The sequence below is a fragment of the Agelaius tricolor genome, unplaced genomic scaffold (assembly GCF_023055355.1).
Source record: "Agelaius tricolor isolate 1412-34295 unplaced genomic scaffold, bAgeTri1.0.p SCAF_23, whole genome shotgun sequence".
In the NCBI taxonomy this organism is placed as follows: domain Eukaryota; kingdom Metazoa; phylum Chordata; class Aves; order Passeriformes; family Icteridae; genus Agelaius; species Agelaius tricolor.
In genome coordinates this window covers 10,355,150-10,367,556 of record NW_027269283.1, presented here as the reverse complement: position 1 = coordinate 10,367,556, position 12,407 = coordinate 10,355,150, and the positions used below count along the sequence as shown (strand labels likewise).

The following is a 12,407-nucleotide window of genomic DNA, read 5'->3' as shown; positions in this document are numbered from 1 at the left end:
CCCCCCCCCCCCCTATATTTTACTTGATTACTAATTTATTTGATTAATATTTGAAGTAAATGCTGATGCTTTGTCCTGAACTTGTATTTTTACCCAGTAAATTCCCACCATACCAGACCATATTTACAGGTTCAGAAGTTCACGTGACTTAATTTCTCTTGATGCATCTTCTTTGTTTTCCTCTCAGAGCAGTCTTAAAGAACAAGGACAGATTAATTCAATTTATGCTGAAATACAAGAGCTGTCAGCTGAATTAAACAGGAAATAGGCATAATTTAATATGGAAATTCTTAAACATTTTCTGGTTTTAATCACAGTAAGAGACTATCACAAAATATTGGTGTATGCATAGATGAAATAAAATTATACCTGGGAGCCTCCCTGGTGTTACAGCCACAGCCCTGTTGTGCTCAGCTGACTGTTTGGAGAATACATGACATTTCTTCAGTGTTCCAGTAAAATTTAAGATTTTTTTAAACTCCCAGGATGTCTTTTTACTCTTAAAAAGAAATGCCAGTAATTAAGCAGAACTTTCAGTTAATTTATTTTAAGTATATTTGAGCTTCATTGTGAGCCTGTGAACACTTCTATGAGTACAGATGCTGCTGCTTCAGAAAGGTTGGAAGAGGCTTAGTGAGCTCTCCTTGGGATTTGTGTAAATTTAGAATGAGAACTATTTTATCTTACACCCTTTTCTGGTGGTGGAAATTTCTGGCAAAAAGAGGCTTTTTGTTTCCAGTGTGAAAGGAAGCAGCAGAGTTTAGTGTGGTCCCAGGTGTTTGTTCTTGGCACCAGGTAAGGGAATAAAGTCATTTGATTTGACTGTTCAAGCTTACTATATATTCATTAAACAAAAAGCAGCTAATGATGTAGTATGAAAGACATTTTCCAAACCCTGATTTAAGGCTCAAAGGAAATTTCTCAGAGTTTTATTAAACCTTCTTTCTTAGACTGCAGTCTCCAAAAATAGCTGATGGTTGAACTGCCTCTGTCACCACTCTAAACTACCCTGAGAGAGCTGCAATGGGGTAGAAGATTTCTTTGTGCCTTTTATGCTATCAGGCAGTTTGATCCATTAATGAATTGCCTCTTTCTATGTATGACACTTTGAAGAAGCAGAGGAACACTGATTATTGGTTTAAATTGCAGAGGAATTGTGACAATATGGGGAGCAGGCTTGCTGCTTTCACCCAAAGTGAATTCTCCTCCCTAATTAACATGAGGAGCTGTGTTGGGGTATCAACAGATAAAGTTTCTGTGGCAATTAAACTTCTTGTGAAAGAACTAAAAGAGAAATGGTTTGATATTATGTTAGTGAGGACTTCTAACCAAAGGCACGTTGTAGCTTATGGGTATGGATTTGTGTGTTGGCACATTTCTCAAATGCTGTTTTGAAACTCTTAACAAAGGGGAATAATGTGAGTTCAAACTTGACAGAAGTTTCTTAAATAGAATTCCCTTCCCATTGGCCAGTCCTTGCAGCGACATCCAGTTTAATTTGTACTCCTAGAAGTTACCGAGCAGAAACACAGAATATTTCAGCATAATTCTTCTTTTCCAAGCATGAAAAACTATTGATAATGAGACTAAATCCTTGCTGAAAATATTTCTGACTCAGTTATGGGAAGTGCTGAGTGCACTGGGCCTCTCCCAAAGTTTTGTGTTCAGCTCTGGACATGTGCCAGTAACTGGAGAATATCTTCAACTATTTGTAGGTATGCGTTTCCTTTGTGATATCATCAGCATGTTTGCCCTAAAATAGCAAGCAATAATTAACACTTGTTCACACCAGTAGGAATGCAGATGTTTCCCTATTCAAGTAAGTGGCTTATTAAACTGTCTGATTTGACAAATTTAACACATTCTGGTATCCCTGCCCAAAGCTGGGGAGGGTGAAAGGATGCCATGAGTTCTGTTCCCTGAGCACCCCTACAGTCAGGAGTGATGGCTGTGAGAAATCAATCACTTTGGTGGGTACTTACCTATCCTGGAAGTGAGAAATAAATCACTTTGGTGGGTTCTTACCTATCCTGGCAGTGACAAATCAATCACTTTGGTGGGTTCTTACTTATCCTGGCAGTGAGAAATCAATCACTTTGGTGGGTTCTTACCTGTCCTGGCAGTGGGAAATCAATCACTTTGGTGGGTTCTTACCTATCCTGGCAGTGACAAATCAATCACTTTGGTGGGTTCTTACCTATCCTGGCAGGAGAGGCTCAGCTGGTGCAGTTTCCTGGGAGTGCCCTTGCTGCCCTGCCATGCCATGGCCTTGCCTTGCTGCAGTGCCTGCCCTGTGGAATGCAGCAGGAGGGGAGCAAAGCTCTGCTCCCCCAGCACAGCAGGCTCTGCCACCAGTGCTCAGTGCTGCTTTTAAGAGCTGCACACATTGGGAAGCAAAGTCCTCCAGGAGACAGTTTTACAGCTAGAAGCTGGTTTGGTTTGACCTTTAATCATTAGATTTGTAAGTTGGTGACCTATTTAAAACTCTTATTATGAAATGTGCAGCTCCATGGGACAGTGAACTTTGCCCAGGAATTGAATCCCAGTTTTAACCACAACATTGTATAATGATTGTACACACCTTTTAGGAGGTAAGGTTTTTTTTTTCAATGGCATTGACTTTTGCTGGAATTAGTAAATAAACTGTTCTGTTGAAGGATCCACCCTATATTATATTTTACAAAGAAAAGGTAATGTTGCATGTCCATGCTAAGTTTCCTGTGCATTTGGTGTCACAGTGGCATGGACTGTGCCAGTGTTTTTCCCTGCCAACATCCTAATGCCTATAAAACATTGCTTCATAAACATTTTTTGAAGTCTCTCGAGTATTTCTATATCTGGAGGGAGCTAAGCCTTGTAGACAGTATGTCCAGTTATATTATTTCATTTTCTACTAGTATTTTATCCTCTTAGAATGCTTCTCAAAAGCAGATCTTGGTTCCTTTATTTTTTCCCAGGCCTAGAGTTTGTCTCTTGGGGATTATTTTTTTTAACAACCAAAGTGCTCAGCCCCCAAGTTCTTTAACACTTTCTGTAGTTTAACTTTGAGCAAAACCACTATTTACCTGTTGTCATTTATTCAGCTTCCTGAAATGTTCCAATATAAGTAGGTTTTAAACTCGATTAGACTCTGCATTGCCCCTTTTCTAATCCAGAATTTTGTCAGCAAGATCTTTCTGGAACAAAGAACAATTTTCCAAGCATCCCTTCCACATTTCCAGTGAAGGGTTTTTTTCCTCTAGAGGTCTGCAGAGATTCCTGTAAGTGAATGCAAGTGATTTACAAATGTTGCCTATTGACTCATTATATTGGGAAGCTTTCAGTAGGTGGAGAAAGTGTCACCTCATAAATAAAACATTAATAATGAAACACATTTCACATAAATGTGGCTTTTTAACCATTGTGGTGTTATGGTATCATGAGACATGAGGTTTCCTCAGCAGCACCAAGTCGTGGTCCTTGATCCTTCAGTTATGTGAGCCACACCAGAGCAGGTTTCCCCAGCCTGATGATTTTCCCAGGGTATTTTTTATGGTTTCCCAGAAGTGGAGCCTGTTCCTGGGGATTGTGCCCAGAATTCAAACTATGCCCCTGCCTGGCCTGAGCAGATCCAGTCAGGCCCAGTTTGTTCTCTTCAGATCTCTGTTACACTGACATTCCTTTCCTTGAGTGTTCTCCTCAAGGATTTCTCCCTCTTTAGGGTTCAGTGAACGTTTTGGGACGTGTGAGGTCTGTCCAGGTGGTGAAGAAATGCTCCAATCCTGACATAAAGCTCAGGAGGAATTCACTCCTCACCTTCCCTGGTGGTGCCATCCTGTCACCACTTGTGTTGACTTTTGTTGCTTTACACAGCTTCAGCTGTACTTTAAACAGGATCTTGGGTGTGTATTGTGACACTGCAGCATTTTATTTTTTTAAATGGCAAATTACATAATTTGGGTTCTTTTTTCAATTTTAAGTATGCATAGGGCTGGAAGGGATAAGATGATCATACACTGCAAATACTCTGGATCATTTGGATCCTAACATTCAAATCCTATTTGTTGTGGAATGTCATCTCAAACCAAATTGTTATTTAGTATTTGTTCATTTCAGCTGTTTTGTTAGGAGTTCCATTTTCTATGCAAGAAAACCCTTTGTTGATGCTGCTGTAGAGTCTGTCATATTAGAATGTGCCAGCAAATCAATCAGTGTCGTGCTAGCAAGAGCCAGACATGTAAGGACTTGTTTTCTGGCTATTTCTTTTCAGGAAATTTTCCTGCTACTTTTGGTTAATTTGTTTCCTAACTCATTATTTTTAGAGCTCTCATACAAATTATACCTATTTAACTAAAAGAAAAAAACCAACCTAACCCTTTTGCTAACTTGATTTTTTCCAGTGGCCTCTGAAGCCCCTGTTTTACCTAAATACATAACAAATCTTGTGGTTTTACTTGCCTTCCCTGAGAGCAGCCCCAGGCTACATTCCATGACTCAAATGGGATGCTGAGGATTTCTTGTGTTATTCCTTTTCTTAAATATTATTTCAGAGCTGTGGTTAGTGTAGGTGTACTGGGGAGGAGGGAGAATCTGGGGTTTTTGCAACCAGCTACTATGTCTTGATTCCAAAATCAGTCACTACAGTAAGGAGGCTTTAATACAGCAGGGGATGAGCTCTGCAAGGCTGGTTCTGACTCTGCTTGGGTGAAACCTTCCTTCTTCACAGCTGTGGGAGCGGGCTCTGCATTAGTCCCAGCATGTGTGAAGATGTATTTGATGTGGCCTAAAGACAAAAAGTTGTGTATTAATGAAAGACCTTCATGTTTGACCATCTCAAGTCATGTAGTTCACTTTTTTTTTTAAAAAAAAGACCAAAAGTAACAGCAAAAACCCACCCCAAAAAACCCCACTGTGTCTTAGTGTAATTATCTACTGCTCTTTGCTTGTTGTAGATCCTGATTTTGAAATCCCAGTAAGAAGTTCAAAGAATGTGGAATTCAATTCTTTTTCCATCCCAGATGGACAATTAATAACCATACTGAGAAGATTGCTTGAATATTGCTGGTTATAGTTCAGATCAGCAGGACAGGCATGAAGGCAGTTTTCAATATTTTATTGCTAATTTGGCCTAACAAGGCACAAACACTGATCTTTATCCCATTATTGTAATTCATGTATTTTCTTAGAAGTGACAACTGCCCTTAGAACAAGGGGAGGACTCTTGTAAACAACATGTAACTGTTCTGGTAAACTAAACCCTGGGCTTTCTATTGTCAATGTGTTTATGCTGAGGCCAGGAACTGGTTTTATTCTTCATCCCATTTTAAGATCTGATTGCAGAAGCTATTCCCAATGTAAGACATTATGGAGTTTGAAAGGTCTTTGAAATAATTGCTTTACATCAGCTTTCCACCAAAGTGTCACGGTTGTAGTGAGAAACAGTAATGAGGAAGAATTTTTGTGGCAGTTTTACTGGGCTGTGACTTTTCTTCTTAAAGCACTGACTTTTTCACTTTATATTTTTTTTTCGTGATGAATAATGTTTTACTGCTTTTTCTGTGAACTTATCATTGCCTAGTTATTTGTCCACTGAATCAACTGCTGTTTCATAAAAAAAATCTTGTACAATTGCTGATTCCATTTTTCAATTTCCCAGCTTTGTAGTCGTAAGTTGAGTGAGCCATATGATGTTCTGTATTGAACAACTGTTACTTTTAAAAACAAGTATAGAAACATTCCCCAAAATGGGTTTGGTTCAGATACAGCGAGATTGCAGATAATTCCCCCTCTCTCCTTCACTTTCTCTTCCTTCTCCCTTTTCCTTTAGAAAGATATGTTCCTCACTGTGCTCTGATACAGTTGAAAGTGACTGACAGTCCTCCAACTGCCAAGAAATTGGAAATCTTCAAAATTAAAGTATCCAATAAGCATAATTCCATGCAGTGGGAGACAGAAAACTGAGGACTGGAAATAAGATTTTGATTCATTTTCTATTTTCTTTAATAGCAAAAGCAAACGGTCAACAGTGCAATCTGCAAATAGTAAAATTTAAGTAAAATCTTCTTACCTACTTCTGAAAGAAATTTAACTGGTGTTTTTGTTCATGAACAGTTCATAAAAGCAGGGAACAAGCTGCCATTAATACCATATATAAACGTCATAATCTCTTTAAAAGAAATCAGAACAAAATTGAGATGTGTATTTTGTGTTTGCTCTCATTTTTGTGTATGTGCAGCTAGGGAATCCTTAATAGCAATAAAAGGACAATCAGATTTGCATCTGATGTGCTGCTTCCACCATTGGTATTTGTAATTGTGTGATCACACAAACACATATGCATCTTATACCTGCCAAGAAGAGGGTGCTCTGAAAATCAGCAGCACTGAATTTACTCTAACATACCTTTATGCATCTTTCAGATGCAATTTAAAGGATTTACTGTTCTGCTGCAGTTCAGGTGTTAGTTAAGATTCTGGTAGGAATGTGATTTTTTTTAAAAAACTCTGTTCAAAGGGAAAATTCGGAATGTGTCCCCTTTCTTTGTACTACATTGATAGTAAAGGAATGTGAGAGACTGATATCCCAAGAGATGGAGGAACCTTGAAGCAGCAAAAATAACACATTTTTCTTCTTTAAAATAATTCTTCTGTAAAGAAAAAGGATGGGGAGACACAAAATAAATACAACAACTATTTTAAAGGTCTTTCAGTGGTCTGGATGAAAAAAATGAATTATTTGCCACTTAAAACCGGAATGAAAGTGTTTTACCCAAAACACTTCAAAGCTCTGCGAGATAGCCAAGGAACAGCCATGGCTGGTGATGAGAGCAATGCCCACAGTGCTGTGTGTGAGTATTTCAGTCACCAGGCTGCTGCTGTTCTTGCTGGGTGTGTTCAGAGCTCCTGGACTGATGGCCAGGAGTTCAGGCCCGTGTTGCACACGCACTGCTGCAGCCAAAGTGCATCTTCCATCTGCCGAGTGAAAGGGGCTTCAGCTTGTGCTGTTAGCTTGTGTTACAGGTTCAACAAAACTGAAGCATTGCATTTTGACTGTCTGCTTTCATATCTTGGCTTACATTTTTTAAGGCTGAGACAAAACATGATCTAGCCTTGTATCACTCTTTCTTCTGTAGTTCAATGTCTTTTTACACTGCAAAAGAATAAATTTACGAAAGTGGTGCAGAGTTAAATAAGATACAGATGTCTGTACAGTCCCTGAAGATCCTTACTTGCTTGCAAAGTCATGTAAAACTTAATTATCGTTATCATTCATGTAGGGATTATAGAGAAGTAATGTTTCCTTGAAGAAAAAAATCACGACAGCCACATAAATGTAAAATACAGTGACACCATGAGTTAAAGAACAAATGTTACCAAATAGCATTGATTATTAAATTGCCAATGAAATTGATATTAATGAGACATTAACCCTTCTTACAGTAGATGGTTGGATTCAATCAGTGATTGAGAAACAGTTCTTTGGGTGTTACAGAGTGTTGAAGTCAAACTTAGAAAGCCAACTGAACTTGTAGTGAGGTTCTAAAGCATGGTTAAAGATTTTTGTTAAATCTGCTTCATTCCCTGCTCATTGTAAAATGAAATGATTCATTACTGTTTGCTGACTCTCTTCATCTCCAACCCATTCCCATAACGCTGTTTTCCCATTTCAGGAGTTTTATGAACACACAAAAACCCTGTGGCAGGATGAGGGTGTGAAAGCCTGCTACGAGAGATCCAACGAGTACCAGCTGATTGACTGTGCCCAGTAGTGAGTATTGCTGGGGCTGGGGAGGGTTGGGTGTCCTGCTGCTGGCCCTGATCCCTGGAAAAGGAGTGTGAGGGGCACAATGAATTCTTGCTAATCAGCTGTTCAGAGAGGTGGGACAAACTGGTGTTCAGTTAGACAATATCTACATTGAAATATCTACATCAATATCTAATCTCCAGGTGCTTTCAAGAGGTTTTAATAGACCCCTTTGTGAGGAATCAGTTTTATTGTCTGCAAGGCCAAATTTCCTGCCTCTTCCACTTGGCCCATCCTCTCCAGAAGTCAGCTTCAGGTGCTGCACAGGTTGCAGTCAGTTGGAGAGGATGTTGGTGGGAAATAAACCTGTTTATCACTTTGGTTTCTAGTGCAGTTTATTGAACTGGGAACAAAGAGATGGGAGTGACAGGCATGGGGAGCAGCCTGTGATCAGTCACCAGAGTTCTGCTTGTGTGCCTTCATGCACATATCTGAGAAAGAGTCATTCTCTTCTGGTATTTATACTGCTGGGATAATTAGTGTTGTCTTCAGAGTCTGCTGCATGTTTGCAGTTATTTATCACATCCAGCAATACACTGTGGCTCGGGATTTTTTATGGCAAGGTGCTCGAGTTAATTGTGACCATTCCCGGTACTTTTGTTTGTGCATATTCAAGAATTGCAGGACTTAAATTTGAAATATTAATGGTTAAAACTGTTCTTTGTTAGTTTATATTCTCTCTGCTTCTTTTGGAGAAGCTGAAATAAGATTTAATGGTCAAGAAAATGAAAGTTTCTTGTTTCACACGGTGATGGCAACTGCAGTTTGTCTAATACTGCATCTCTTAAAGAACATCTGATGAAATAAAATCTGTAAGGTTCTTCTTCTGTTTGTTTGTTTAGGAAGACTTAAAGATAAATCAACAATTAGCTCTGTTTGAAAAGAGACAAGAGAGATAATTTTACTGTGCCTTGCACAGCTCCAGGTTTGTAGGAGCCTCTTTGAAGTTTTGCCATTGTTTCCAGAGTGAATTTGTTTGATGTGTAACGATGTCTTTTGCATTAGGTGACTAATGTTTGATCATTTGGCATGGAGCTTTTTGCAAGTTCACTCGCTACAAAATAAAAAAGCACAAAGATTTTCATTTTCAGACAAGCACCCAGTAACTTTTGTGTTTCTGGTGTAAAGCTGATAGAAGTGAGGGAGAGCTGGGTTGTTTCTGGTTACTGTTTGTTAATAGCTTCTATGCTAGGAAGGAGGAAATTGTTGGGCACTAAGAGGGTTTTGTGTTGCCCTTTTTCTGCCCTGAATGCACAGAAGAAAACTGAAATTCTTATCATCCCTGGACATTGACTTTTCCATGGATCAGCAGGGGAGGTGGCCCTCATGATGGCTTTACCATCCTGCTCCATCTAGTGGAACACTTAATTCTACATCATGGGCTGTTGTGCCAGAAATAAACTTTGAGCATTGCTGACAAATTAGATTTTTTTTCCCCCCGAAAGAAAATAAAATAAAAATTGCTGTCTCCTTCTAAAAATATTTAATAATTCAAATATTTATTCAGTGTGATAGTAACATATATGACAGCATAGTCTTGCAGAAGGAGATTTCTAATTGTTAATTTTGATAGTTCTTGTCCTTTCTTGCATTTTTGACCATGCAATGGTGTTGTTTTTAATAACAGAATATGCATAGTAGGAGTTTTTAATGACAAAATGTTATCTTGGAGGTTAATGTCACTTTGAAATGCTGAGCTTGTTTTTATCACATTAAATTTTCAAGGGACCTAACAAAAGTCACTTCCTATCAAATCTGACTTGATTGATACATTTAAATTAACCTGGTGAGCATATACTAACAAAAATGTGGAAAGGCAAAATACAAAATGTGTCTGAGATTTCTTAAAGGAGGGCTGTTTTAATATGAGTGTGCAAGCTACTGTTGTTAGTGCTAATAGAAGTTAAAAGAGAATATTGAGCAATTTCTGTTGGGGTTGTCCATTCTTTCAGAGAGGAGTTTTGAGTTCTGAGCACTTTTCCCCTTTTGAAGTCCCCATATAAAACAAGAAAGTTACAGTGAAAATGGGAGATGGAAAAGTGGGTTTTCTCTTTCAAGATCAGTCTGGCTTCCAAAAATTCTTTCTTCCTCTTGAAAATTGAATAAAATCTTAAATATTAATGGATTCTTTGCTCAGTGATTTGCCTTAAAATTTTAAACAATCTTTCTTGTTCACAAAAATGAACTTTTTAGCTTTGTTTGTAAAAAAATTTGATTCTTTTCAACTGTCATTTTTTGAAGGTTGAATTGTTTATTGTAAAGTTTATCTTAGCATGGGCTTATTTAACATTCTGAATTTTTTAAAAAAGGAGGTTTTGTCAGTGTTGGGACACAGTTTTATGTAGGAAGCTTTGCCAGGAGATTCTGCCGAAGGTTTGAAAATCACTTTTGCCTGTCTTTTAGCAGTTCTGCTTTCCGTGGGTAAAAGCTGGTTCTACATGTAGACAGCTTAGCTGCAGTCCAGGAGAGGGAGGGGTTCCAGGAGTCAGGGATGGAGAATCTGGAAAAGAAAGGAAAAGAAAGGTGCTGGAGAGATGGCAGCTTAAACTTCTGCAGAGTTTGGGCTCAGGAAAGATGGGAATTTGTAGATGGGTGAGGAGCTCTCCTGGATGGACAGAACGTGAGGGAAAAGTCACTTTTTGCTGCATGTTCATTGCCAAGAAAGTGGGAGCAAATGTAACTCTCAATGTTTTATCTCCTTAATTCCAGTGTGGGGGTTTAGAGTCCAAAAATGGTATTTTTCACCTGTTCTGGAGCAGTAGTTTTAAATGTACAGTGCTTCCTCTGCATCTCTCCAACTTCCAGTGCCTTCCCATGAGAAGTGACATTATTACACACTCTGATTGTTGCTCCACCGAGCCTCTGGTTGTGTTGGCTGAGAAAAAAACAGCTTTACCAAAAGCCACAGGTACCATCCTGGCTTCCCATTCCCTTCAGTTGTGATCTGTGGAGGTGTGGAGCTGGGAGGGCTGGCCAGTAACCCCATCTGCTGGAGAGCCCTTCTGGTACCCTGTACCCTCAGGCTCACTGGCCAAATGAAAATGTCACTTTGGAGGAGCCCTGCTCATTTTGAAAGAGTAGCTGCCTCTGCTCATCATGAGCTTTACTGTACTTCCTGCCCAGGCATATTTTACAGTCTTGAGAGGCAGAGAAAGGAAAGAAAGCTTGTTTCCCTTTTCTTAACTGGCCTCACTAAGAAATCAGTTTCTATTCTGCATTTAGAACCACACGGGCTGTGCCATTGTCTCCAGTTTGTATTTCAGCAGTGAGGAGGGAGCTTTACCTGGGAGGAGACCAAATTTCATTGCTCTTGCAGGGATGTACACAGAGTGTTTGTATGAAGCTGCCATGTGATCCTGCTCTTGGCTAATAATAAACAGAAGAACACAGAAGTGTCTAGAATACAGAAAATCCCAAATGGTGTTAAATCATTTACCATCCTTCATGTGTCTTCCCTGGAGGCACAGGATCACATTTTATTTAGAATATATTATTAAAAAAAATCTAGGAGCCATTTCCACTGTGATGTGCCAAAGCCTGTTTGTTAAATCTTGCCTTCTGTCAAATACAAACAAACAGGATCTCTTTGAAGCGCTGCTGTTGCCAGTGCTTCCACCTCAGGTTTCATTTGAGCAGCTCTGCTTTTAAAGCCTCAGAGGAGTACCCAGCAGAGCAGGCAGAGCCAGCAGGGTCTGTCCCCTGGAATGTTCTGTTTGTGGCATGAGGACATGAAGGGTGCCCAGGCTGTCCTGGTCTTACCCAGAGCCTGGAGAAATGGCAGCACAGGAGAGGAGCTCCTGCATTGATGTCAGGAGCCTTTAGGTCAACTCTTCAGCAGCTTAGGAGCAAAGCCTGGGTACTACACGAGCCTCCTGGTGCTTTTCTTGAGTTGCTCATATGAGGCTGTGCCCACAGCTCCCTGAATTGTTGCTTTAGCCTTGGCCACTCATTTGATTTTGTGCTTCGTGTTCCGCCGTGCTCTCCCTGCGCATCCCCTCGCTGGCGCTTCCTGGCTGTGCCTGGGGTGGCAGAGGAAGCCCAGAGCAGGCAGAGAGCGCAGCCCCTGTCGGAGCTGCCATGGCAGGAAGGGCTGGGAGCAGCACCAGGAGCCTTCTCACGCGATTTCCTGCCTCCCGCTCCTCTCCCGCGCTGCCATTTCGGGCCAGGAGCAGCCTCTGGAGGTGCACGCTCACGTTTCTGGAGCTCCAGCACCAGCAGAGCCTCTCTGATACCTTGAAACTGTGCCAGGCTCCTCCAGAAGGGTTTTATGAGGAGTATTTTTTAAGATGTTTGTTTTTAAAATACTTATCAAAGAAAGGCAGGGAGTGCAGCTATTAGCGGGCTGCTGTGCGGGGCTGCTGAAGGATCAGCACGTGTGGACACACGGGCTTTTTAATTTCTGATGTTGGGAATTCTTTATGTTTTTATTAAGATTTATGGTGTGTTTTATTTCTGGATTTGCAGACTTGCAGAGAGCAGTTAAGAGCCCCAATCTGTGCACTTAATGATTTTCTCCCATATTGATTTCTCTTCATGACAAAGTTCCTTTCATGGAACATGTAGTAAAGTGTGTTTGCTCCAAGTCTCACCTTTTTAAACAGTGCCTGATTTATCAGGGGTACTAC

General features: G+C 40.1%; 1 protein-coding gene across 2 annotated transcripts in view; it reads left to right on the top strand.

Moving 5' to 3' along the window:
- The window catches only part of GNAS (GNAS complex locus), a 129,521-nt gene that overhangs the window by 87,707 nt on the left and 29,407 nt on the right, over nucleotides 1–12,407 (top strand). For both annotated transcript variants that reach the window (XM_071446924.1, XM_071446925.1), the window contains exon 5: nucleotides 7,649–7,746. In XM_071446924.1, coding sequence (XP_071303025.1) covers nucleotides 7,649–7,746 — 98 coding nt within the window. The remainder of the gene's footprint in view (nucleotides 1–7,648; nucleotides 7,747–12,407) is intronic.